The 26,854-nt window shown below is 35.8% G+C and overlaps 3 protein-coding genes across 3 annotated transcripts; 1 reads left to right on the top strand and 2 right to left on the bottom strand.

The window, feature by feature from the left end:
• Positions 1–1,174: 1,174 nt before the first annotated feature.
• Positions 1,175–10,345, bottom strand: LOC106110038 (methyltransferase-like protein 13). Its single transcript, XM_013291720.1, has 9 exons — positions 10,155–10,345; positions 9,521–10,079; positions 8,659–8,799; positions 7,875–7,993; positions 5,008–5,188; positions 4,204–4,381; positions 3,258–3,569; positions 2,461–2,589; positions 1,175–1,651 (listed from the first exon to the last, which is right to left on the bottom strand). The coding sequence occupies exons 1-9, from the start codon at positions 10,244–10,246 to the stop codon at positions 1,380–1,382; spliced, it is 1,983 nt and encodes a 660-aa protein (XP_013147174.1). The 5' UTR covers positions 10,247–10,345; the 3' UTR covers positions 1,175–1,379.
• Positions 10,346–11,633: 1,288 nt separating this feature from the next.
• Positions 11,634–14,804, top strand: LOC106110025 (eukaryotic translation initiation factor 2-alpha kinase 1-like). Its single transcript, XM_013291704.1, has 3 exons — positions 11,634–11,903; positions 12,297–13,654; positions 14,043–14,804. The coding sequence occupies exons 1-3, from the start codon at positions 11,843–11,845 to the stop codon at positions 14,367–14,369; spliced, it is 1,746 nt and encodes a 581-aa protein (XP_013147158.1). The 5' UTR covers positions 11,634–11,842; the 3' UTR covers positions 14,370–14,804.
• Positions 14,805–14,831: 27 nt separating this feature from the next.
• LOC106110024 lies at positions 14,832–26,150 on the bottom strand. The gene is made up of 6 exons (XM_013291703.1): positions 25,845–26,150; positions 16,072–18,522; positions 15,801–15,998; positions 15,558–15,699; positions 15,250–15,462; positions 14,832–15,144 (listed from the first exon to the last, which is right to left on the bottom strand). Exons 1-6 carry the CDS (start codon positions 25,908–25,910, stop codon positions 15,056–15,058), a joined length of 3,159 nt encoding a protein of 1,052 aa, XP_013147157.1. The 5' UTR covers positions 25,911–26,150; the 3' UTR covers positions 14,832–15,055.
• Between the last annotated feature and the right edge of the window lie 704 nt (positions 26,151–26,854).

Below are 26,854 nucleotides of genomic sequence, written 5' to 3' on the forward strand. Positions count from 1 at the left end.
TATTTTAGTGAATTCAGGTAATTAAAAAAACACACAACTAAGATTAATAAAACATTTAATATGTAACAATAATTATTTAATATAATTATACAATATTTTAAGTAGTGTTCTGATTTCTACTATACTAATATAAACAGGAAAGATTTGTATTTTTGTATCTAATAAATTTAAAAACTACTGGAGTGATTTCAATAAATTCTTTCACCATCAGAAATATATATGATCACTAATATTTTTACTTTCTCACTAATATTTGTTACTAGGTTTAATCTACGGACAAAGTAGCGAGGAAAAGCTAGTATCATCAAATACCACAATATTATGTACTCTAACAATGTAACAAACTATATTTATCTAAAAAAAACATATGTATAACAGAAATAAAGTCCATAGACACAACAATTTAACTATGACTTTGCCAACACTTGTCAGTTTGTCAAACAAGTGACGGATCTGTCAACACTAATGTCAATTCACTTAAAACAATAACAATGGAAACATTCTAACATTAACACTAAGAGCTGGCGCACACCTCCGACCAAACTATCGCACAACAGTTGTGCGATTGTCGATTGTTTTGCAATAGGGAATATGCATGTATTTTTGTATAAAATATACTTGTTATAAAATAACCAGAAAGAAAAAATGTCGCGAAAATATTCAACCATTGAGCTAAAAATAATAAAATAAAATTACGTCCATTTTGGAGCGACTAAAACGCGACCGGAGTTGTCATGAGACAATTGACGTCAATCGTCTTATTCCATTCATATCATACGCTCAGATGTCACTTCGACGTAAAACACAGAAGTTTCTCAAGGTCAAAAAGTCAAAAATCGATTCATTTTTATTATTCCTGGTACAAATAAATGGTAATTAATAATTCTATTCATTAATTTTTTATTTTAAAGTTGGTTTTGATATCGTGTTTACAGTAAAATACTTCAAGAGTGTATTTCTATATAAACTAACGTAAATGAACTGTGTGTTGTGAACACAGCGACGCCATATTAGATAAGCCACTTGCTTCGACCAATAGTGTGCGTTTTAGAACTTAGCGGGGGAATTTGAAAAAAGACCCTTTTTAATGATTAAATTTTGCCACTAAATCACATTATATTTAAAAAAATCTTTGCAGGACTGTTTTTATAGTAATAAAGTATACTTAAAAAAAGTTTGGTACAATTTGGCGTCATATGAATATTGCCTATTGTGCGATAGTTTAGTCAAAGGTATGTAAATATTGTTAGGGTTTGGTACATACCTATTTACTATAAGTAAAGTAAATCTTCCAGTTACATAACAGTTTCATTGAATACGTTAATTTCTTCTCTTACACTTAAGAAATCTCACTCTTAGAGTCCCCGGCTCACCGGACCTCAGGAAACTATAGTCACTGATTGCAAAAAGTCCTTCAAATCTACACACTTTATATTCACCAAGTTCTTCTGTCTCGCTCTCGCATTCAGATCTTTAGCTGCCGTCTCCAGCTCCTCCATCGTGTACGGAGCGCTGTTCCTAGCGAACACAATCTCGTTCACTTCTTCATACAATTTGACCGTAGCTAAATGCTTAAAGTATTCTTTAAGCGTATTTATTATAGAATCGTGCAGTTTCACATCTCTGCATACTAAGTTTAGTATGAAATGACCTGAAATTAGACAAACAATACTATAAGAAAGGGTTTTGAAGAAGGGTACAGTTAGGGATTCCAACGGTGTTCCACTTTAAAAGCTGTCGCGTTTACATTTCGTACACATTATTAACCTATTGCAACATAATGAGATACGTAATCTGTCTCGTTAGGAACAAGGCATTTGTAAATGGAACACTGTAGATTTCCACGACTGTACTTAGGAATAAGAAAACAGTAAAAGACGATGACAGTGGTAGTATCCGCTTAGATATTTTCGCAATTCGATTCCTCTGTCGATTAAGGGTAGGCAACGCATCTGTACTTTTAAACAATTTATATCATATTCCTATGTATCTCCTCCAGCGTCAAATCCACTTTCATTACCCATGCTTTTTTTTTATAACATGGTAAACGAGTAAGCGGCCACTAGAATCCGCCGAAATGGCGAAGCGACCGCTGCCCATAGACATCCGCAATTGCAGATGCGTTGTCTACCCTTATACGACGGAGGAGGAGACGCACATAAAGAGGATATTTCCCCTTCCTATGCATCTCCTCCACCGTCAAATCCACTTCCCCTACCCAACCTCTCCTTACAAGAAAAGGATGGTAAAGAGAAAGGGACCTAAATGAGGCCTCCGGCACCACACTCATCAGACTGTACACGGAATTGCTTCCATTTGACGCGTGTCTTCTGTGTGGTCGTGGTATTACTGAGGGCGTGCCGGCCCTGCACTGCTAACATGTTAAAGCGGGCACTACCACATAACAGTACAGTGGGGAGATGTAGCTGGCGGTGGTGGTGGTGGTGGTGGCGCACCGACCGTGCGGCTGGAGCAGCGCGGCGAGGCGGGCGAGCGCGGCGCGCTGCAGGAAGGCCGGCGGCGGGCAGGCGAGGCCGAGCGACCGCTCCTTGCTGTCCATGTCGTACATCACCACCGAGTACTGCGCACCTGCATAAGTACATATTTATATTTCATTATTTTTATTATATTTCACTAGCTTTAGCGCACGACTCCGTCCGCGTGGATTATAAAATATTATAAAAATATAGCCTATTTTACTCACAAATAAATTACCTTGCTAACGGTAAAAGTATTTTTAAAATCGGCCCAGTTTTTGAGCCTATTCATTACACACAGTTTTTTTTTTACAATTATAAAAGTATATATAACAATATAAATGAGAAAGTTTTAATGTATGTTAGAGTTTGTAAAATTGCTGAACGGATTTCGATGAAATTTGATAGTCTGAAAGAGCACGTAAGCTAATCACGTTTTTTATATTCCACGCAGACGAAGTCGCGGGCGAAAGCTAGTATTAAATATTCACTTTACTAGATGATTGGAGAAAACTACTCTAATATAATACTGAGATATAATAACAATTTCCAATACATTTACACTAATTAAAATGGTCGTACATTAGGACGGGAATATACATGCCAGTAACTGGTATACTTGAATTCAAGCTACTGTGTCAACTATACGTATGTAAACGGAACTGGCATACAAGTATCTAGCAAATTTGATATTGTATTTGTTATGTTAAAGTTTTTAAAGGGTTCAAAAGTGTAGATAGATTTCTGAACTTATAACTGACAATAACACAATAAAGTCACCTTTCTCCGCTTCATCCTTCAAGAAATCGAGTCCATCTTTGATGTGGACTTGAAGTCTGTCGTCAAGTTGCAAGTGGAAGTATTTGTGTGCGACGTCCAGCATGGCGGGGTCCAGCTCGACGGCGGTGAGCTGCAGGTCGTGGACGCAGCTGCGGAGGAACATGAGGAGGCCGCCGCCGCCCAGCCCCAGCACGGCGCCCCGCCCCCCGCCCCGCCCCCCGCCCCGCAGCTGCGCCCCCACGCACATTATAGCGTGGTACGTTGATATGAAACCGAAGTCTACCACTGTACGCGTTTTATTCTTCTTTTTTACTGGAAATTAAATAATAATCTTTTAGCTGATGTAAGACTGTAGGTTAAAATTATGTTTAAAATTTTTGATACGCATTATTTACAACAAAAAATAAACATACAGACGAATTGAGTACCTCCTTCTATTGGGCAGTCGGTCAATAATTTAAATAGTAAATTCAAGGAGTACTCATATATAAATGTTGAATTTATTAAATAAAATTTTCTAATTAATTAAAACCGAATAAACAAAAAATTTTCAATTTCATCGCAAAATCTTAGTTATGACTAGCTATGGTCCGTGACTATGTCCGAGCGCAATGAAAAAACATAAATACATTTACTTACTAATTTACTGATAATTCTACCGAACAAAGTTTTACATGTGTTAAATTTCATCGAAACTTTTCAACTTGTGGGCAAACATCCATCCAAACTTTCACATTCACAATACTGTTACTAAAATATAAACAATATATGTAGCTGTTTTTCACAAATCGTCTGTGCGAAACTAAAAAAAAAACATAGTCTATATTACTCCCAGATAAATTACCTTTCTAATGGCGAATGAACTTTTAACATCAACCTAGTAGTTTTTACGTGAATCGATTACATACAAAAATAAAAAACCTTTCCCCTTTATAATTTTGGTTACCTGTTTTCAGCCTAGCTTCCGACTGCACCAGGAACTGGTTGTCGAGGAAGACGAGGCGGCGGTGCGTGCTGCCCGCCACGTCCACGTCCTCCACCACGAAGTCGCCCGACAGCGCAGAGCTGCCCGCCGCCACCGCCGCGCGCCGCCCCACCTCCTTGCCCACTGACAGAAACGGTATCTGGACGAACAAATACCGCACAGATTGTACTGCAAATTACCTAAACCTACCACAAATTAATACTTCTTAAGTCTTAAGGAAGGGAAATGTATTTGACGGTTGCGCAAACACAGGCAGGGGAAATATTATCTTTATGTGCGACTCCGCCATCGATTAAGTCGTGAGAACTCTCATGAATGGATCTGAATGTTGGGCAGTAAAAGAACGGATGAAAGGAGACTACATGTGACAGAAATGGGAATGTTAAGATAGATGTGTGGTAACACGAATGGATAAGACACGAAATGAGTATATTAGAGGAAGTTTGAGAGTAGAGAGAGAGTAGTTTGAGAGAGCCCCAGTGGTAGAGAAGGTAAGGAGTAAAAGGTTAGCATGGTATGAGCATGTTATGAGGAGTGATGAATCGCATGTTACAAGGAGAATGGTAGTTATGAGTGTGGAGGTACACCGATAGAGGTAGACCTAGAAAGGGGAATGGATAGCGTGAAAGGTTACAGGATCAAGAAGGGAGTGATGACTGAGATGACGTATGATAGAGTTATGTGGACGACAAAAACCTGTTGCGCCGACCCTACGGGAGTAGGATAAGGAGGAGAATCTATAGTCTAGATTATCTAACTACTCACCTGCCCCGAGAATCCGTTAGGAGCTAACATCTTAGCAGAGTGCGCGAGCTCGTCGGTAACGGCGTCGAGGCTGTGGTAGACCTGTCCTCGGCGCAGCAGCACCACCGCCAGCCGGGAGAACTTAGCAGACTGCTGCAGCTGCCGTCTACCAGCTGGTGTGCCGAACAACCACTCTGACTCCCTGAAGAGTTACGTTTGCAATTACAAGTTTAACAATTGCCACGAGAAAGCTCCTGTAGAGGACAGATTTTCCTCCATAGACAATCCAAAATTGTTAAATCTTACTTATTACTAATATTATAAATAGCTTTCACTCATGACTCCGTCCGCGTCGAATTAAAAAAATATAAAACAGCCTATGTTACTCACTGACAACGTAGCTTTTTTATGGTGAAAGAATTTAAATCTTCGATTGATAAAAAAAAAATATTTGGAACGATATTTTCGTAAGTATAAAGCTATAAATTAAACCAAAAAACGGGTCACATGGTTGTTTATATCTTAGACGTTAATTTTAATAATTAGAATAGTTGGGCGGCTATCCAGTGCGTGTATTTACAGTGTAAATCATACCGCTATGCGAGATGTGGGCGTGCCATTGCAACATCACTCAGCACTCGTCAACACGCATACACACACCCCTTAAAACAAAGGGATAGGCAGAAGAATTAAGTTTTAAATGGTAGTTTAACAAATGTAAAACTTTAGATAAGTTACTGCACTTAGAATCTTTAAAGTACCCGTAAGGAACTGCAGAAATAGGGTTTACGAGTGATTTGCAGACCTATGACGCCCCGTTCTGGCAGCGCCCTGGGCGGCCGCCCTATCGTGGCCTACCCTAACGCCAGAAGACGAAAAGTGGGTGTGTCCGTTCCTTGTTTATTTCAACCAAACATAAATATTCAACCTTGACGATGTTTACTATTTTTATCTCTGTTTACAAACCGAATGCGTATTTTTTGCGTTTCCTAAGAAAAATATTTATTTCAAATCTATATTTATTCTTAGGACGTGGGCGGATGTTGACTGCAGTTCACTGGACATTGCCCGCAACATGTGCAATCGAATTGACCATCACGCTTGTCACTTAATAGAGTAAGTAGAGATGACAGATTTTCACATTTTCCATGTAATTACAATTTTGATAATTCTGAATATATTAATTGACACGGTCTTCTACAAATCATTTAACTCATATTTAGCTATTACTAGCCTTCGCCAGCGACTCCGTTCGCGTAGAATTTACAAGAACAAAAACATGTAACCTGTGTGTTCTTCCAGACTATCCTCTATATCTATACCAAATTTCATTGAGATCCGTTCAGGAGTTTGGGTTACAAACTCTAACGAACATCCATCCATCTCAATTTTAGCATTTATAATATTAGTAAGAGTTTATTTAAAAAAAATCTCGTTTCACAAACACATTCTTTGAAAACCAATTGTAATTTTTGGGGTTTTTTTTGATAACTGTTCGCGGGTTAGCGTTCTGTACGCCAAACTTGTTTGATGTTTTATTAAATATAAATAATAAAAAAAAATTATCAATATTCATGCATGAAAAAATTTACTTACTGGGATTTTTTTACCACTTTTAATTTGCAAAACTTCGAGCTTAAACTTATAATTGTTAATAATAAATAAAAAAGATTTCTTCAAGTGCACTCCGTATTGAAAGCGATCGCGAAGTGAGATAGTGAGGCAACGCACTGTGCTTTTGTTGTTGTTCGCGGGTGGGTTGAGAGGTATCTCACGAAGAATACAGATATACAATAAACTGGATATGGCATCTTATTATATTCTAAATAATTTAGTCACGTTATTTCAAACTACAGAATAAAAGTCACCCGTAAGGTAACTCGATTGATTTTTGTAAACGCAAGTTTAAGAGACTGTATTTAGTTTACTTAAGTAGTTATTAATGTTATTTTAAGGAAGTCCCTTAATGACTATTATCAAAATATAATGGTGTAAAACTTATATATAGTTTTTGATTTAAATTATAAATCTATACTATTATAATAAAGCGTAAACACACACTTCTTTGTTGCCTAAGATGTCAGCAATTACAGTATATTTTTGAATAATTCTTTTTTTTTAAAAAAAAGCCCTACACTTTCGTCATGCTTTAGGCTATATATTTTTAAGCCATTAAACTTAGGGGTAAATATTTGTGATAAAAATCCTAATGTGGGAAAGAGACCACAAGTTGTTGCCAACATCAAGGAAGCAAGGTTGTCATGGTTTGTCATCATGTCATGTCATCTTAATATTTGCAATTGATAATTTGACAGATGTAAACAATAAAATGAAATTTTCATAATTTTATGCGGATGAAGTCGCACGGGAACAGCTAGTTTGAATATAAACAACAAGGGGAACCACAATACATATAAATCTATAACATAATAAAGGTATTTTCTTTGATATATCTTTGCCGAATTTATTTTTCCTAGCTCCATGTATCGGGCATCACGCCAGCCGCCTCCAAAGAACACGATGTAAATATTATAACGATCCTTCTGGACCGACCGCGATGTAGACAGATTTAAACTTGTATTTTAAGACAGGTAAACATTAAAAACTATAAACTATAGCGACCGTGTAATCTAGGGGTAGTCAGAGTAGAATATCGACAAACATCGCTGTAACACTATATAACTTGAATACTTATAAAATTAATAAAGTAAACAAAACCATAGAAATTTATCACAAAAAAACGTACAGACGAATTGAGTACCTCATTCTTTTGGGAAGTCGGTCAAAAATCTGTAGAAATATGTATACAAATACAATGTGTATACAAATTCAGATCATTAATTGATACCTAAAAGTTGATAAAATCAGGATATACAGTGTTACCTTACCTGCCCTGCGGCACAACAAAGACTGCATACTTGTTGGCGGCCTGCGAGCGCTTCTGATCAACCACATACAGGGTGTAGCGAGGTGTCTCCTCCCCTGGTTGCATTAAGTCCAGTGAGACCTGGTAGTCGTATTTATTTTATTACGCCAAGGTCACTTTCATATTAAATTACAGGTTTAAAAGATTTTGTTTATGTTGGAATCTCAATGAAGACAAGGTTTTGTGCATATTTTTTTTTGGACAATTTGAATTCAAAATGATTTTAATGTTGAAATTAAAAAAAATCTACATTAATCAAACTTTTTAACCATCAACATTACTATAGGGTTATCAAAAACCATAATGAAACTCCAATATAAACAATATTACTATTATGTTACTAGCTGTTGCTTGTGACTTTGTCCGTAAGGAATCAAAAAATAAACCCTATATTACTCACAGATAAATTACCTTTCTAATGGCGAAATAATTTTTAAAATCTGCCCAGTAGTTTTTAAGTTATTTCAATACATACAAAAATACTTCTCTTTATATTCCTACTCATACTAATAATATAAATGCAAAAGTTTGGATGGATGGATGGATGTTTGTTAGAGTTTGTAGCCTAAACGGCTGAATGGATTTCAATGAAATTTAGTATAGGTGCAGAGGATAGTCTGGAAGAACACATGGGCAACTCACTTTTGTGTTTTTGAATTCCACGTGTAGGGAGTCACAGGCGATAGCTTGTATTAGTATAGATTTATTTATTTAACAAAATAACTGCCAAAACCAACTTATCTCACCTCATCATCCTCATCTAAATTAGTCCTAGCAAGTCCATTAGTAACAAATGCTGTATCCTGAACAGATTTCACACAATCCTGTAACTCTTGTGATGTCTCCAGTCTGATCATTTTCTCTCCAGCCATGCATACCTCTATTATCTTAAACAGGTTTATATTATTAAAATTAGAAATGTGAGTTTAAACGGATGGTTGTTTATTCTAGTTTTCTGTCAAAACTGGTGAATGGATCTCAATGAAATTTGTCATAGATAACACATAGGCTACTTACTATTGTTTTTATTTTATAACAGATAGTAAATTTATAGTCAATTATTGACACACATAGATATTGGTTAAAATGTATTCATAATATATTGATGGCTTTGTTAATATAATATTTCTCTACAAGAATGTCTATGGATAGTTGTTGCTTTGTTATTTCAACTAAATTCCAGTGGCCACTTGCTCCTTTGTCAACTTATACTATAGAAGTGAAGAAAGCTGTGTATAGAGTTTTTGGAAATATTGTATCCACTAAAACTTGTACAAAACAAATTGTTACTCTTTAACAAAACAGAAACAAGTTTTTCAAAGGTAGTTTAGCAGTAAAATTTACAATAAGAAATGGAATATACCCAACCATCACCCCGCTCTGTACTCGAGCGGGGACAGATGAGAATAAAAAGTTTCATCTGTCCCACCTTATGTGAAGAGGGGACAGTTGAAACTTATATTATATCTTGATGGTTCCATCTGTCACCTTATCGGTGCTAGTGGGACTAAATGGTGGGATTTATTAGATAGATAGATAGATAGGATAGATTAAGAGGGGTGACGGTTGGGAATAATCCTAGGAAATAAATTGAAATAAGGTTCTTACTAATTTTGGTAGTTCCTTAAACTTGGTAGCAACAACAACAAACACTGGTAAAGTATTTCCATCTCCGTTCTCATTGTTTTTTTGTTCCGCCTCATGACATCTTACAATGCGGAACATCCAAGACTTGTCACAGAATTCCTTAACTAATTTGTTTAAAATATGTGTTTGAAGCAGAGATATACACAAAAAGCGACCACCAAGCTTTAAAACTCTCTTTATTTCAGCGAAATACTTGTCTATCCTTTCATTTGTTTCTTTTGAATCATCCGGCATTAACGCGTCTAAGGTACCTTTATCTAATACCACATTAAAAACATCATTTTCAAAGGTCATATTTAAAGCATCCATATGTAAGAATCTCATACTACTTCGTGCAGCATTTGTAGTATTCATTTGTCGTATAGCAACCTCTGATACGTCTATGTTTGTTATATTTGTGTAACCGACATCATAAAGATCGGCGCTAAGGCTGGAATTACCACAACCTGTGATAAGTACGGCATCTTTTTGCTTTATATATTTGTGAAGATGTCCACACAGTTCTAAATATTCACCATACCTGAGAAAAATGAACATTACATTGTAAAAACGAATTTAAAGTTAGAAATGTTTTTTTTTATGTATCATTGCTTACCATTCAAACGCTTTATTACCGCGTTTCTTAAAAAACTTATTCCAGTAATCTTTCTCACTGAACTCCTTGTGGGTCTTAGGAAGAAGATTCATGTTAGAAATATATTTTTTTCAACAATATTCCTAATTATTTACAAACACATGGTTTGATTTTTTTTAAATAACATAACAGATAACAGTCAATATCAAATTTTGAGTAGAGAAAAAACTGCGTTCAATCAATAATATTTTAGTAAACGACTTTGTGCAAAACGACTTATAAAACCATATTTTCATAAAGTAAATTTTAAACTCTGCATTTCATAACATAGGTATCTGTTTTCCAAATCTCTCTGTTAATAGAATTTTGTGATTTCAAATGTTTTTTTTTATTTACACTTTTTTACTGCGTGTCACTCACAAGTACGTCACATGCACCATTTTTGTTATCTGTATCTGTCATCCATAGATGTACTTCTAGAACAGGATTGAGCTATAATCGAAAAATTGAAGCCGAGTGAGACCTTATTAACTGTCCGTTTTATCCCTCTCTGGCGATGGTGACTATGTTAAAATATGATTAAAGGACATTGATTATAAAAAAATCTAGTTTTTGTTGTCTGACGTCAGCTGTTTATTTCTTTAGATGGATTTTGACGTAATAGTGTTATCATTATTGTATTTTTTAAAAAACAATACAAACTACATGATTCTAAATCAGAGATTGCTAAATTCTTGTGAAAAATGTCCTGTGAAGTTTATGAAGCAAACCAAGCTTATTCCTATATCTTAAATCTGAAATTAAAACAGTGTTGTTTTAATAGAGAAAGGAAGAAATAAACGCATAAGTGTTTAAATTAATTGTTCTTGAACTATGATTGGATAGTCATGCATGGTCACCAGAATTCTTCACCAACAAATTATATTTAAAACTATTTCCTGTGAAAATTTAACCCACAATCAGTGTTATACTCGCTTCGGCAGGCCTCCACGACAAAAATTCTTGCCGTTTTAACTAAAATTCTTCAAAAATATCACGAAATCAAAAAGACTCCGCCATTAAAGTCCGAGTTGGGATGTCATATGGGGTTGTCAGTTCAGGTGTCCGAATTTCAAACAAATAAAAGAAAACCTATACTCCAATCGCAACATTTTCCTATTAAAAAGGTTTTACCCATAGCAACAAATAATATTGCCTCAACATGTCGGTAACAAATTATTATTAATATTTAGAAACATTAAAAAAGCGACCATTTTTACTGCATTACATTTCATCAATCGCCTATTTTTCTACAAACAACGAAAGGATTGATATCTGGCAACTCTAGGTCACTGTTGGAAAGGGACATGGCGGACACTTGTAGCCCTCTCACTCGTTTCAATATCATTTTGCGTTCAACAAGACTCTTATCACGTTGAAATAAGGTTTTATTTTCTTTAATTTAATGCAAGATGTACAGATAGAACTCATTCCTGTTGGACGTGGTACTTATTACTTTCATGCTGTCATCATATTATTGCGTGTGATTGTGGTGTTATTTGTTTATTTGTGTATTTTGATATTTCCAGTGTGAGAAAATATGTATTTCTTTCAAAACAGTAGTGAAACCCTAGTGGTTTTTGCGTGATTATGTTAATAAGATATTTTACTGAATTAAAATCGTGGATTGAACATCTTAGCCACTAGTCGACAATTCCAAATTTACCGTAATGGAAACTCAAAAACAAGATAAATGGGAGGCTCTGGCGACTGTTAAATCATTTGACTTAGGTAAGCTCTTCCATAATTTTTGTATGATTTAATACATTTTTACTCTTAACCTTCTAGAAGAAAGAAATTACGCAATGTATTAAGTGTCTACTGCAACGAATGATAATGACTATTAACTACCAGTTTTAGAAATAAACCTAATAAATGTAATGAAATGTAAAGTTTAACTATAGGTAAACGTACTTACGAAATGGCTAACATTACAAAATGTAACACTGTTATCAATAATAAACCACAAGGACAATGCACAATATTATCAGCTTATATATACAATTCTTGAACCATATTTTACATTTTACTGAGTCATCTTACTACATAAGTAATATTTACACACACAGTAGACTTAAATTTACCACTCTATTCATTTTCACATAAATGTTTATCAATTTTCAGGTCTAGAACTTAATAGTCGCAGAGAGTCTCTCTTCAGTCAAAGCATGCAGCAAGTGGACATTGTTAATACAACAGCAACCACACCCATCAGTCTTCTCGTGCAGTCTCTTGTCAAACAGCTGTGCTCCCTTCTAGAGAAAGATTACAATAGAGCTAACCAATTATACAATACAATATGTGAAAAACTTCATAGTATGAACTTGATTGACAATTCTTATGCAATGGGTGAGTTTGAGGTCATGAGAAGTCAGTATCAAAGAGCCCTCTACCAGTTAGTGACAGTAGCCAATGGGTCGGAAATACCTATCACTCTGCCTATCACCTGGCCTATAGTCCAACCATCTGGTCTAGAATGGTCTAGATACCATAAAGAATTTGAAGAGTTATGTTTCATCGCTGGCGGAGGCTTTGGTAGTGTGTTCAAAGCTCTTCATAGGCTGGACGGTGTTAAATATGCGGTAAAAAAAGTATACATCAAGTCATCCAATGTGAACTCCATTATGACACATTTAGCTGAGGTAAAAACTATTGCCAGCCTCAACCATCCTAATATTGTTAATTATAAAGCTGCCTGGTTGGAACCAATGATTGAATCGACAATAAAGAAGAAACGCAAATTAAATTTGGACGATAGTGATGAGTTTTCAGCGATGAACTCTGATGTAATATCCTCAGCGCATCCGAATATAGTAAAATCATTTAAAACACACGATTCTAAGGAGCTAACAAGGAATAACAGCCAATCTGATTTTGTGATATCATTCAAAAACTCTAGCAGCTTTGAGCAAGGTGAGAGCTCCGATGAGGAATTAGAAAGTGACAGTGATGATGATTCCATCACACCTGATGACCAGAATGCCTTGTGCAAGATTTTATCCGGTAAGGATTACGAAAACTGCTCCAGGATTAACCTCAAATGGGCCACACTTTACATACAAATGACATATTGTCACCAAACACTGAAGCAATGGTTGGATAATAGAAATAGTCGTTTGCCATTGTCGAGGAAAAATTCTGACGATCTGACGCTTCAGCATAGTGATTCAAGTGATTCTACAGGTTTTGACACATCTTTTATCTCGGAATGCAATTACCCGATCTCTTGGACACATATTGACGTTATTATGGACATGTTCACCCAACTTGTCCGTGGTCTGCATTATATACACTCGAGGGGGATTATCCACCATGATATTAAACCAAGCAATGTATTTGTGGAACGCAGTGAGAACGGTTTATTAGTACAGTTGGGTGACTTTGGTTTGGCGTGTCCTCTACAGCAATCACACAGTGGTTTGGCTCTGGGTACACATTTGTATGCAGCACCTGAACAACTTGATGGACAATGTAATCCAAAGGTGAGTTTATTAACTTTTGTATCTCAATATAACTGGAGAGGGTAAAATAGCAATTTTACGAATTCAAAAAGTATAGGTTGATGGAAGCATGTTTGTCTATGTATTTCCAAAATTATTCAAAAGACCTTGCTGATATATAACAAAGACATAGAACATTGTCTGGAAATATATACTTCTAATTAAGTTTTTGATTCAGCAAGAACAGTTACGGGCCACAACTAGTCTATAATAAGAAGTGTGAACCATATTTTATGTCACTAGTAATTTATCATTTTGACAATGTTTTTTTAGAATTCCGCTTAAAGTAATTGTGCCATAAAATTATAATTTCGTTGTTTAGCCATATTATTAGTAGATATCTTAATTATTTTTTCCTTTTTCTTTCCAGAGTGACATGTACAGCTTGGGGATAATACTTCTAGAGATGGTCGAGCAGTTCAGTACAGAAATGGAACGAGTTAAAACTATTACAGACTTGAGAAAAGGGCAAATACCTGCTCGACTAACTGCCAACTACCCGAAAATAGCCCATATTATTGGTAAACTTGTTCAATGGAGACCAACTAAGAGGCTAGATACAAAACAACTACTGGAAGAGTTGAAGTATCTATCGGAGGACAAAGATGAGACCATAAAGGCTTTGCGGGAAGAGCTGGCTGCCAAAGATGATGAGATTGCTAAATTAAAAATGATGTTAGCAAAGTTAAATCCTTAAAATGTGACATTTGATTATGTTTGATGAATACATATCTATACCAATAAGGATGCCTATACCAGTGGGTATTATGACAGCTCACTAGCGCCATCTTTTTAATGTCAAGATATTTTTTTCTCATTTTCTATGCCTTGTTTTCTGACGGAACTAACCGCGTTTGCAGCAGCCCTTTCACCAAGCTTTACTTGATTGATTAAAAGAAATCCCATTGTTGAATAACTTTGAATTTGACATTTGTAATTGACAGTATAAAGGACAGTTTGGACACATCGTGAGTCCACAATTACGGACTGTTTATTAATTATAGTTAGGACAGTTAATTTATGCATTTTATTTAAAAATTGTAAGTGATATGAAGTTGTCACAAATTTGTCGATACTTAATTAGTTAATTTGTGCGAGTGTGTGTAAAAAACAAATAAATAGTTATCTAATATTGGTTTTGTTTTATTTAAACAAAATATTTAGTATGTCAATAATTTTATTTACAAGTTAAAAACGCAGTATAAATTATTATCTTAGCCTAATTTTATATTTACAGTCTTAAAACAATTTTCATAGACAAAACGTTAGTGGCTGTACAAAGGCAGTCAGCGAAGCCGAGAAATTAAAAAGTTAATTCCAAGATGTCGGCGTCCGAGCTTCACTGAAGCTAATTTGGCGGGTAATTGTGACAGCCGCGTGTGTTCACAATATGTTGTCGATTGCGTGGATGACGCCATTGGTGGCCGGGATGTTGTGTGTGATTACTTGAGCGTTGTTCACTTTGATACGACCTGAAATTCAACACAAAATAATTAACTTACGTTAAATTAACATCACTACGCAGGTAGTTTTTATTTTGGCGCTTCTATTGTCTTCGAAACATCGGTTAAACTTACCTGAGTTCTTCTGCAGCGTGAGTGGTTTAGCGTCCTCCATAGAGTTGCGTAGTTGGTAGTACCGCATGCCCGCGCTGTACAGCGTGCCGGGCAGCACGTGCCGCGCCACCAGCGCCCGGGCCGCGCCCTTCTCCGCGAAACGAGTTAGCTCGCTCGGCGTCAGACGACCGAACGCCGTGTCCGTTGGCGCGAACACCGTGTACGTTTTACTTTCTGTTGGTAGTTAAAATTAAAACATTACAATGAGATTTTTAATTCGTCCGTAATTTTTTACTGTTATTCAGCCTTAAACAAATCATATAACTGACCTGACAATGTGTCGGCGAAACCGCTGGCTTGTACTGCCTTGAGGAAGATGGTGAAGCGGCGGTCCCTGTCCGCCTGCAGTGTCTGCACCAGGTCACCTACCGGTAGAGGGAACATTACTCTGTCTACGGCGTGCGCTATGCCCTGGAATAAGTACAAATACAGTTAAATACATGAAATGCAATGCAAAAATGATTTAATGTTCTCGCTGTAACTATCTGGAATGGGTGATTTTATATATTTACCTGTGGTATATTAATGTCTTTCTTGTCGTCAAGTACTCTAGCGCCGTTAATAGTGGTGACGCGGACTTCGTTCCACTCTACATCGTGCATGTCGTACTGGTTGACCCGCAGCTGTGTGCCAGCGAGGGAGACTCCTGTCATCTCATCTTGTAAGGACGCGATATCGAACGCACCAGGGATTACGTGATGAAGAAGAAGCTAGAACAGGTAAAATAACATGAAAAATGCATACTAATTTTGCCTAATAAAAGTAATTAAATTCAATACTGACCCCGCTTAGCAATCTCGGGTTATCCCTGAATTTCTCTTCAGCACGATCTGGACCACCAAGTTGGACTAATAATGTCCTGAATGCTTTATCCGTAGGTGCGAAGATAGTGTACGGTCCTGTTTCATTTAAAATCGTGTCTAACCCAGATTGTCTCAGGTATTTGGCTGTCGCGAAGAGTCCGTTCTCCTTAAGTATGTCTACGAGTCCGGGATTAATGTTACCGGGGTTAGCATTATATGCAGGAAATGATTTTGCTTCTTCAGTTGGTGGTGCTGCACTACTTCCTATAACCACTAAGGGATCAGTCGTAGTTCTATAGGCTGGCGTGCTGTTAATAACTGTAGTACTTGGGAAAGACGCTCTTGGTGTCAAGTCTTGGTTATTGCTTCTATTTAATATGTACCGAGGAGTTGATGATCTTACTGGGAATCGTTCTGTGGTGGTCCGTGGTGGCAAGGAAGGATATGATTGAGTTTGGTGTTGTGTTGTTCTTATTGGTGCTTCGGTATTCCGGTATGTAACGGTGCTTGGAGTAGTATGGACTACCGGATTAGTATGACCCAAAGTTCCGTAATTAGTTGTTGTTATAAAGCTGCTATAACTCGAGGGACTCCGTGGCGGTCCTTCTGTGTACTCAGTAGTAGGAATTGGCGCAGGTGTAGTTGTTGACGTGAACGCTGCATTAGAAATCTTTGTAGGTCCAGGTAATTGTATTTCACCTTTCTTTATTTTGTTAATAATGCTTTCCACTTCTGGACCTTCCTCAGTTTGTTGTCCGTTTGCTTTAACACCTTTCACTTTGTATGAGCCATCGTCTTGCTCTTCAAGGAATACAAAAGTAACTTTCTTTTTACCTTGTATAGAATTCTGAATGTTAGAAACTTCTTCTAGTTTTCCGTTATCTGATTGTTTGATAAGTTCGTAATTCGCGCCAGGCGGTAAAACGTCCTTAGTCAAGTCATCGAATGATATTGGATTTGGCGTTTCGGTTTCCTGATTTGCGGCAATAGTTTTAGCTATGTTTGAACTATCAGCTGTAATTGCTCCTCTCGGGATCAAATTAGGATTAGATGTCCTTATTACTTCAAACTTTTGTCCATTAAGAGATATTTCGCGAGATGTAAAGTTTTTCTCGTTGAAGTCTTCCGGATTTTCGGCTAAAGCTACTTTCAGTTGTTTTAGAATATCTGGTTTTTGAAGTAACTCTACACTCTTTGCGCGTAGATTCTCGTCAAAACCTTTGGTCTCACTTTCCTCGAGCAAGTTCTTTATATCGTTGTAAAGTTTCTGTTTATTTCGGTCTTGTGGCGGACTTCTCGGTCTTGAAGTGGTCCTGGATCTGTACCTGGGTGGGGGACGAGCTGTTGTTGTAGTTGTAGTAGTGGTTGTTGTAGTTGATGTAGTCGTAGTCGGATGTTCCTTTTCGTATAACTCAAGTGCTTTCCTGAATAAATCAGTCTCGTGAGGGAGAAGCGGTCTGTGTCTTTCTTGATTTTGATTGTAGAAGTTATCATAACTTTCAGTTGTAGCTAATGTTGGTACAGTCTTTGTCGCTTGTTTTGTAAGAAATTCTTCATGCAACTTCTCTACTTTCTGTTGTTCCTTTTGTTGTTGTTTCTCTACAAACTCTTGATGCTTTTGAATAATTCGTTGTCTCTCTTGAAGCTCTTTGAGTTTCTCTAAATTTTCTTTTGACTGTTGTTCGTAGTAACTTTGGAGTTGGGAAGTCGTTTGGCCGTTCGAAAATATCGGCGCCTGATTCAATTGTGACTGGAAAGGTAGTTGGGAATTTTCGAAATTAAAGTTTTGTGGGGCAAGGTTCGGAGCGGTCTGGATTGTGATCGGACTGGGCTGACCGAAAATTGGTTGATTTTGTGATGATGAAGGAGTTGGAAGAAAAGCAGGTTGGGTTGGTCTTTGTTGTGCGACATTTAGTCCGTTGCCTTGAATATTGGGGTTTGAGTTAAAAACAGGTGCATTTTGCGCTAAAGGCAAATTATTTTGGAATGAAGCGAGAGTTGGTATAGATTGTGGAAGAATATTATGATTTTGTTGAGATAATTGTCTCAGGTTTTGTTGTTGATAATTGTTAAGATTTGGGTTACCATTAGGATTTTGATTGAATTGCAAGTTGTGAGTGTTACCGATTGGTATATTACTCGGTAAATTTTGAATATTACTTGGGATACCTTGAGGGGGTCCTACATTTCCAAATTGTTGTACATAGGCTTGTTGATTTTGTGGCAATGGATGATGTTGCGGTGATTGTTGATGTTGTGATTGTTGAAAGATAGATTGTTGGAATTGTATAGTCTGCGGCGGAGGGCTGGTCAGTAAGGGTTGTTGCTGGAAGTTTTGAAGCGGTGAGTTGATTCCAAATCTCGTTTGATGTTCGTTGAATCCAGGATGATCCGCCGGAGGTTGTCTGCTTCGATCGAAATCATTTTCTATCTGAAAAAGATACAAATACTTATTTTTTTTATCACAACAAATAATATTTGTTGATATTGACATAGGACAAACTAGAAGTCAATGTGTTAATAATAACAATCGGATATGCTTTTTAAATCGCTCATTCGTGTGTTGGAACACGTTTCTCGGCAGAGACGACAAAACATGAACGTATGTGACGCATCAGTAACACGAAAGTGCATTCTTTGTGCGCGTGCGCGCGCCGAGCTACGAGAAATACATACCGACAAACAGTCGAGGCAAATGATCGTGTTAAGATGACTGCCAATCAAGATAGAAGAAAAAAGGGATTTAATCTGTCATCACTCTACATCACTATAGGTTAAGGTTCCAATGATTTGGTTTAGTTTCAATTGTAAAGTTACGCCTATGTTCTCTTATGATATTTAGTTCCTCATTTAGCAAATACTTCAAGCTTCCAAGCGGAATACGATAAGGAGAAATGTGTCTAGTCGATTAGTTTGTTGTTACGGAATATTAATTTATGTAAGAATTCTTGAATTTAAATGAATTATCCAAAAGAATAATTTTTAAAGTCGACGGTAGCTGTAATAGTTGAGATTTTAATAAATGCCCTTATAAATAAATAAATAATACATTGAGTTTGAAGGACTAAATTACGTTTATTTTTATAAAATTCCCAACCTTGGTGAGTAGACCTAATTACAAACAAAGTAATAAAAATCTCGAAGACAATGCAGGCGTAGTTTTATAAAACTTTTAGAATGATCTTTGATGTAATTGTCATTGAAAATTTTTACACAATTGTAAGAAACTCGCGCTGTTCTTTGTAATATTTGTGAGAATAATTGTTGTGGTTTCGTAGCTAATTTGCGTAATAAGTGAAAACGAATGTTATCTTTACATTTGAGAGCTGTTAATTAAAACAAATGACAATCGATGTTCATTTAACTATAACAAGAGTGGCACAGAAAACTCTTAAATAGTTTTCGACGAATGTACATAAAAAGCAAAAAAAAGAGCTATAAACATAATAAATTTGAGAAAATGTTTTACACGGCAACATTATTGCACTTTTGTTATTCGAATTACCTAAGTGTTCTTGCAGACGTGAAACGTATTGTTAGCACCTAGATGGTAACAACTTTCACAGCTAAATTGCTAAGAAGTATACGAATACATATTGTTTACTTGAGACATAAATTGAGGTATAAGAATCTGTAAGGGAGTATTAAATATATAAATTTGGCTGACCATTAAGAGCGCGCCCTTTGACTAAACTATCGCACAAATGTTTAGTCGCTCTTTTATTCCTGTGAGCTTATATGATGCGAACAGTACTCGATTTTTAGTTGTGCAACTAAACAGTTGAATTGGCTGCGAAACATTCGACAATCGCCCAACAGTTGTGATGAGGTATTCAATTCGGATTCTTAAGTACTAATAGAATAGCTTTTCAAATGATTAAAGAGCACCCAACATTCTACGCGAACGATTTATCTTAAGTTATTTCCCAGTCACGTTTGTACGCAGATGAGTGGTAGCCGGTTTGAATCACAATTGACATACGACGACGAAAGTGGCCTTTCCTTTTCGCCTACCAGGTATTGGACTTTGTAACTTAACATGTTTTCTAAACTCAACAATATACAATGTTGGGTGATTTTAAACTTTTTTGACCATATATCAGAGGGGAAATTTGATAGCGGATAGCATTAACTTATGCACATCCTTACCTACAACTTCAGTCTAGTCTAATTTCGTTAACTATAATATCCCATTGCAGATTGTTTTACTGCGCATATAGATAGCTGTTGCTCGCGACTTCGTCCACGTAGAACTAAAAGATAGTTAAATAATATAACCTTACTGAGTAAAACTCAATAAAATAACGTAGCTTTTTAGTGGTGTAATTTTTGAAATCTGCCCAGTAGTTTTTGAGTTATTTCAATACATATAAAAATCTATACAGAAATCTTTTCTATTTCAAATATTAGTATAGACATGTACAGGTTCCTATGGTTACAAGATTGAGATAAAACCTAGAGATGTAGATTGCAAGTCTAGTAAGCGTTCACAGCGCCACTGACCCGTGTCATTATCGTTGAAAATAAAGCCCGTTACAAACGTTCTGTTGTAACTTTTCAGTTGTACCATCGCTCAAGCCTGAGATCGATACACCAGGCCATGTAGCGTAGATACGAGTGCTCAGATGAGCGTACTTAGAATTTTCCCCTCTATAAAACTGTTCAGTTATTAATGTCAGAACTGAGCGTCTGTAGCGGGCTTTAAGTGTTAAGCTGCTTATACTCGTTCCGGTCTGAAGGTTTGCAGTGAAACTGTTAACAAAACTGCATGTCTAGTGTAAAAGTATGTTATGCAATATTTTGAATTTCATAATACTTGGTTACGTGTACAGTATTAGGTGAACGACCCCTGTTTTAGTACTCATTGAGATTAGTTTATCAAATAGACGAGAGGATATATTATGTCAGTTTGTACAGATGTTTATAGTCAATATTTAAAAGCAAAATAAGCTTTTAATTGACTTATTGCGTGTTTCAATTTTGTTTGTTACACTTGCATCTAATTATATTGTTCTGGATATTTTGTCTGTGGGCTATTTTTTTAGATCTATTTTTGTTAAAAGATTCTAAGTAACCGTCGTGGAGTTTATGACAAATTCATCAATCCAAACTTTGACTATGATAATCTACACTTATTAATATTATAAAGAGAAAAGATTCGTAATTTTAGATTTTCATATATGTTAGAATAACTTCAAATTACTGGGCCGATTTAAAAAAATCTTCCACCAATAAAAAGCTCCGTTATCACTGAGTTACGTAGGCTATATTTATTACAATTTTTTTATCCGCGCTGTCGAAGATTTGATCAACAGCTGGTACTGAGATATAGACGTTTTATTTCCGCCATTACTTACATTATTAGTTTCTTAAATCCATTATATCAATGGGAAAATAGACAGTCTGTCTTTATATAGATGAATTGGATACCACACCACATATTAAGTTAATCAACAAAACGTGCATTGGTTATGCAATATCTGCGTAACATAACACTTAACCTTTGATGAGAAACAAATTATACGGATGAAACGGAAAGTGGTTTGAAGCGGTAACCGCTCCTCCCCCCGTCCTCGTCTCGTCTCGTCTATAGAAAGTGATCGCACAGTTGACACACTTAGCGACCACATCCTGCATCAGTTAGCAACTTATCGAGATATACTTTACACTAGGGTTGTCAACTTGAAAACATACAGACATAAAAAAGAACAGACCTACTCTGGAGTCGTAGACATCTTTGTCAAATCTGTAGACTGTACATACAAATCAGCGAAGAAAGCAAAAAAGACCCCTAATTTCGTCACGTCGTAGTCTTTGACTCCAAAAATAAAACAAAAAAGTGGGTCACCTGCAAGCACTACCTTTCGGATAAAAAATAATTATCAAAATCGGTCCACTAGCGGCAGAGTTATGCCTTAACACACATAAAAAAACATACAGACGAATTGAGTACCTCTTTCTTTTGGGAAGTCGGTCAAAAATAGACTTCGAGGCAAATTCGATAAGGTGACAATCCTATTGCTATTGATATGTTTGAGTATATCTTTGATACCCTACAGTTGTGAATGGGAGCGTCAAAAACTATGCATTATAACGCAGAAGTTGGTAATCTACAAATGTATGCACAACTATGTCATTCAATATACCTATAATATCAGATTAACGTAACAAAGGGTCGGTTGTTTCACGAACTTATACTAGGAAGAGATCGCGGCAAACTTCGTAACTCCTTACGTAACCTATAAATGTAACTCAAAAGGTCTACAGCTAAGGATAGCGATCTTAAAGTATTACCAAAGTTTATCATTTTATTTTGTTGCTAGTCGTTTTAATATATTGTAGGAGATATTATTGTAATAGCTTGTACTCTATTGACCTATTGTTCCTCATCAGCTCACTATACGTCTCCACTTAGAAGATCGGAGCCTGATCTAAGTTAGGTGACTAGGTCTTAGTCAACCATGCTGGCCCGGTTGACATCACAAATATCTTTGAATTTCTTTGCCGATATGTGCAAGCATCACAATGATTTCCTTCACTGTAAGAACCTCGGGTAAATTATGTACATATGAAATTCGTAAATTCGAAAATCACATTGGTACGTGGCGGGAATCGAACCTCTATTGTTTTTATGCCACCGACGCTCTATTGTTTTTAATATTGTCGTATTTTTGGAATTGTAATATGAATCTTAAAACAAATAGACCTTCCAAACGATGTATTTATTTTTTCAATAATTTCACATCTTCGTTTTGTCCTTATTTTCATTTCATAAGACTTTCTTCCTTCGTTTTACGACAGTTACGTCACTTATTATGTAAGCGGAATTTCTTGTAATTTATTTTGTTAATGAATACGAAACTATATGAATAAATTTGGACATCTTATTAATAAATAAGCGATCTTGTGGGTTAGCGGAAATTAAAGTTTTACCGCTAATGCATATTTATGCAGATTAGTTTCTTTTTAATTATGAATGGATGCAGATGAGTTATAGGTACAGACGTGAAACTTTTTATCGATGTATTATATTCTTCCTTTTAGCCAATTTATAAGTAGTAGAGGATCGTAAAATATGAATTCCTGCAACTCATCGTTTCAAAAAAGATTAAAGAAAAACGAATCGTTAGACAGGAATACTGACTTACATACGCTATTGGATCGACATATTCACATTTGCTAGTTTTAGACGTGAAGTAATAATATTGAAATTTTGTAATATATACTAATATAATAAAGCGTATACACACATTACTTTGTGGCGTAGGATGTCAGTAATCACAGCATATTTTTGAATAATTCTTCCTTTAATAAAATGTCCTACACTTACGACACGCTTTAGGCTATATATTTTCACGCTATTAAACTTATGAGGTAAATAAATTGAAAAAATCCTCATGTGGGAAAAGGACCATAAACTACAAGCTGCCAACATTAAGGAAGCGAGTTTATTAACGGTAATTTTGATATTTGCAATTGAGAATTTGACAAATGTAGACAATAAAAGTTTTTATGATTTCGTGCGGATGAAGCCGCGCGGGAATAACTAGTGATTAATACTAACTTAAGTTTCTTAAAATAAAATGTATAAATTATTTTAATAAGAAAACATCGCATGTCTACGTAGAATCATTCTTAATACGTCCGTGAACTCGTACAATGATCATACTTTCTACACGCCACAATGTCTTCTGTAAGAGCGGGCGCACACCTTAGACTAAAATATCGCACAACTGTTTAGTTTCGCGTATTCCTATATATGTTACATATGGTGCGAACATGACTCGATTTTTAGTCGTGCAACTAAACAGTTGAGCTGCGAAACAATCAACAATCTGCAGTTGTGCGATAGTTTGGTCAAAAGTGTACGCCCGCTTTTAATATTCGAATAACATTTCTGGGTTAGACATAGAAAGTATTTGAAATATTTTATACGAAAATCGTTTATCAATTGGCAACAACAAATTTTCTACAAACTATCTTATTTTTTACTGTAAATTCCTAAGTTTCGATGGATGGATGTTGCCACATATCTTAAGAACGACTCAAAGAATCTTGCTGAAAGGTATAGATGTATAGTCTGGAAGAACACAGGCTACTAAGTTTTTTCTTTAATTCCGCGCAGACGGAGAAGCTTGCGACGGCCAGTATTATTATCTTACAGATATTATAAATGCCAAAGTTTGGATAGATGGATGGATTGATAAAGTTTGTAGCCTAAACTGCTGAACTCGATAATGATGCAAATAGAACATAGTTTGAGAGAACATATAGACATTTTACTTTTGTAATTGCAAAAGCTAGTAACTATATAATTAAAATTTTAAATACGTGTGTTGTCTTAGGATAATTCCCACTATATTTGCAATGCACGCTACCATGGTAATCTAAAGAACTTTTCCCTTTGAATTTGTATGTCTGTGGAAGCACTTAGCATGTGTTGTCTATTCTAACTTCAAGTCGCATGTTCACGAGTTCATGGTTACTGCATTTCACTTTTACCTTAACCAGGTCACACGTACTCATCTTAAACCCGTACTTTATGTTACAGCGAAGTTCTTAAATATTCCCAACTAGCTTTCGTCCGCGACTCCGTTCTCGTGGGATTAAAAAAAAACTAAGTAGCCTATGTTTTCTTCCAGACCATATTCTACATGTATTCCAAATTTCATCGAGATCCGTTCAGCCTACAAACTCTAACAAACATCCATCCATCCATCTAAACTTTCGCATTTATAATATTAGTAAGAAAGAAGATGAATATTCTTGAGAAATAAACAAAGAAGATCCATCTATCTATTCTTCAAGATAGCCGCAATCTTGCTGAAATTATCGAAGACGAAGTTGCGGGCGATAGCTAGTAAAAACATTTATTGTTATTCTTAAACCCTGCATCAAGCAATTACTTTCAGATAAACGTATGTTATCTATATTTTTATAATTTCGTTTTTCTAGCCGATTTATGTTGCGTTGAGAAATTAAATGTGAAAGAGGTTTTAAATATGTTAACGTATCTAAGAAAAATCGCACGGTTATTATGAAACTTGGGTAAGCAGATTCATATCAGAGTTTCACTGAGCGATGGTCGTCTTTTGATATTCGTGTAATTTGATGCGTTTTTGCAAGTAATATTAAATATCGTATGGTATTTTTAAGTAAAATCTATAGGATCTGAGAATCCAAGAGCCAATGACAGACTTGGGACATTGTAAACATTTTTTCCATATAATAATATCGAAAGAAATTTTCATTAAGTAAGTATTAAAAATACTATAATTATATAATAATTGCTTGCTTTTTATTTTCTTAAAAAAATTATTAAGGTCGCATTAGTACGATATTTGAATTTTTATTTTATTTGTAAAAAAAAAGGTAAAGATCGATGTCAAAAATTGCCTTTGTATCCGCGTGCGTGTGCAACGGATGACTTCCCGCACAATATCAGCAAATCATTAATTATCTTATCTTGCATGATTTACTTACCAATGTAACTTTCTATACTTACACATATTAGTTTTTTTACACTATAGAAAATTTAAAACTTTCTGGCCACAGATATATAAAAATAATAATTAAATTTTTATCAATTCCACAGATTATTAAGGACCGAACGCCATGCGTGGAAAGGAATATTTGAAAGAAAAAAAAAAGTACGAAATACAAATTAAAGGCATTGATAATTTTAAAATGTAATAGAACTATGCTTACTAATTTTTATTATATATAGCTAATTAAGGAATTTGTCTCCCTTACCCTTGGTCCGGTAATCGCAAAGGCGACATGCGCCAACAGCAAAATCTGACAGATGCTGCCCCTCATGCTGCACTCTCAAGACCTAGAGCGGCAGAGTACATCACACACAACACGTCCCACACTCCACACGGCCGTCGCACTAGCCAAAAAATCCTGACACATAAACACCACACTAAAAATTAATCAAAAGATTACGCGGGAAACGCAGAAACGTCAAACCAAAATTTGTTGCCGCGAAAAAGTGACAGTTGTTTTTTTTATGAGTGGCCTCACACGACGACAGTCTCTCAGCATGTAAAACGTTAAGTGAGCGTCGCTTCGTTTTACCACCCCTACTCCTGTCTCCCCTACTCGAAGTTTCGAAAGGATCGTGAACTGACCAGTGTCAGTTTAAAATACAAAACGTAATTGTAAGATGTTAATTGAATGTTGCATAAATACGGTTAAAAATTGATCTCAAAATTGTAAACTGTTCGAGATGTTTTGTAAAGTGTGTTGTTTTGTAATGAATTTCCGTAATTAATGGGGTATTAATATTTATTGTGCTTCTTTTAGAATTTTGACACACAATATTTTCTCATTTACGATTCTATTACACATAGTGCAGTTATTTTTACATGTTAAGTAAAATGTATATTAGAGGAAGTTTGAAAGTAGCGCCAGTGGTGGAGAAATTGAAAAGCAAAAGGTTAGCTTGGTATGGACATGTTATGCGACGAGACGATGGTGACATAAACCTGAAAGTGTTAAGAATGAATGTGGATGGCTTCAAAGGTAGAGGAAAACCGAAAAAGTATGTAGATTGTGTGAAAGAGGATATGCTTAAGAAAGGAGTGGATACAGATATGACGGCTGATAGAGATGTATGGAAGAGCAGCACATACTGTGCCGACCTTCCGTAAGGGATAAGGGCAAGTTGATGATGATGATGAAGTACTAATATTATAAAGGCGAAAGTTCAAATGGATGGATGGATATTTGTTAGTGTTAGAGGAATAGCCTAAACTGAA

This window comes from Papilio polytes, unplaced genomic scaffold (assembly GCF_000836215.1).
Source record: "Papilio polytes unplaced genomic scaffold, Ppol_1.0 DF820956.1, whole genome shotgun sequence".
Classification (NCBI taxonomy): Eukaryota; Metazoa; Arthropoda; class Insecta; order Lepidoptera; family Papilionidae; genus Papilio; species Papilio polytes.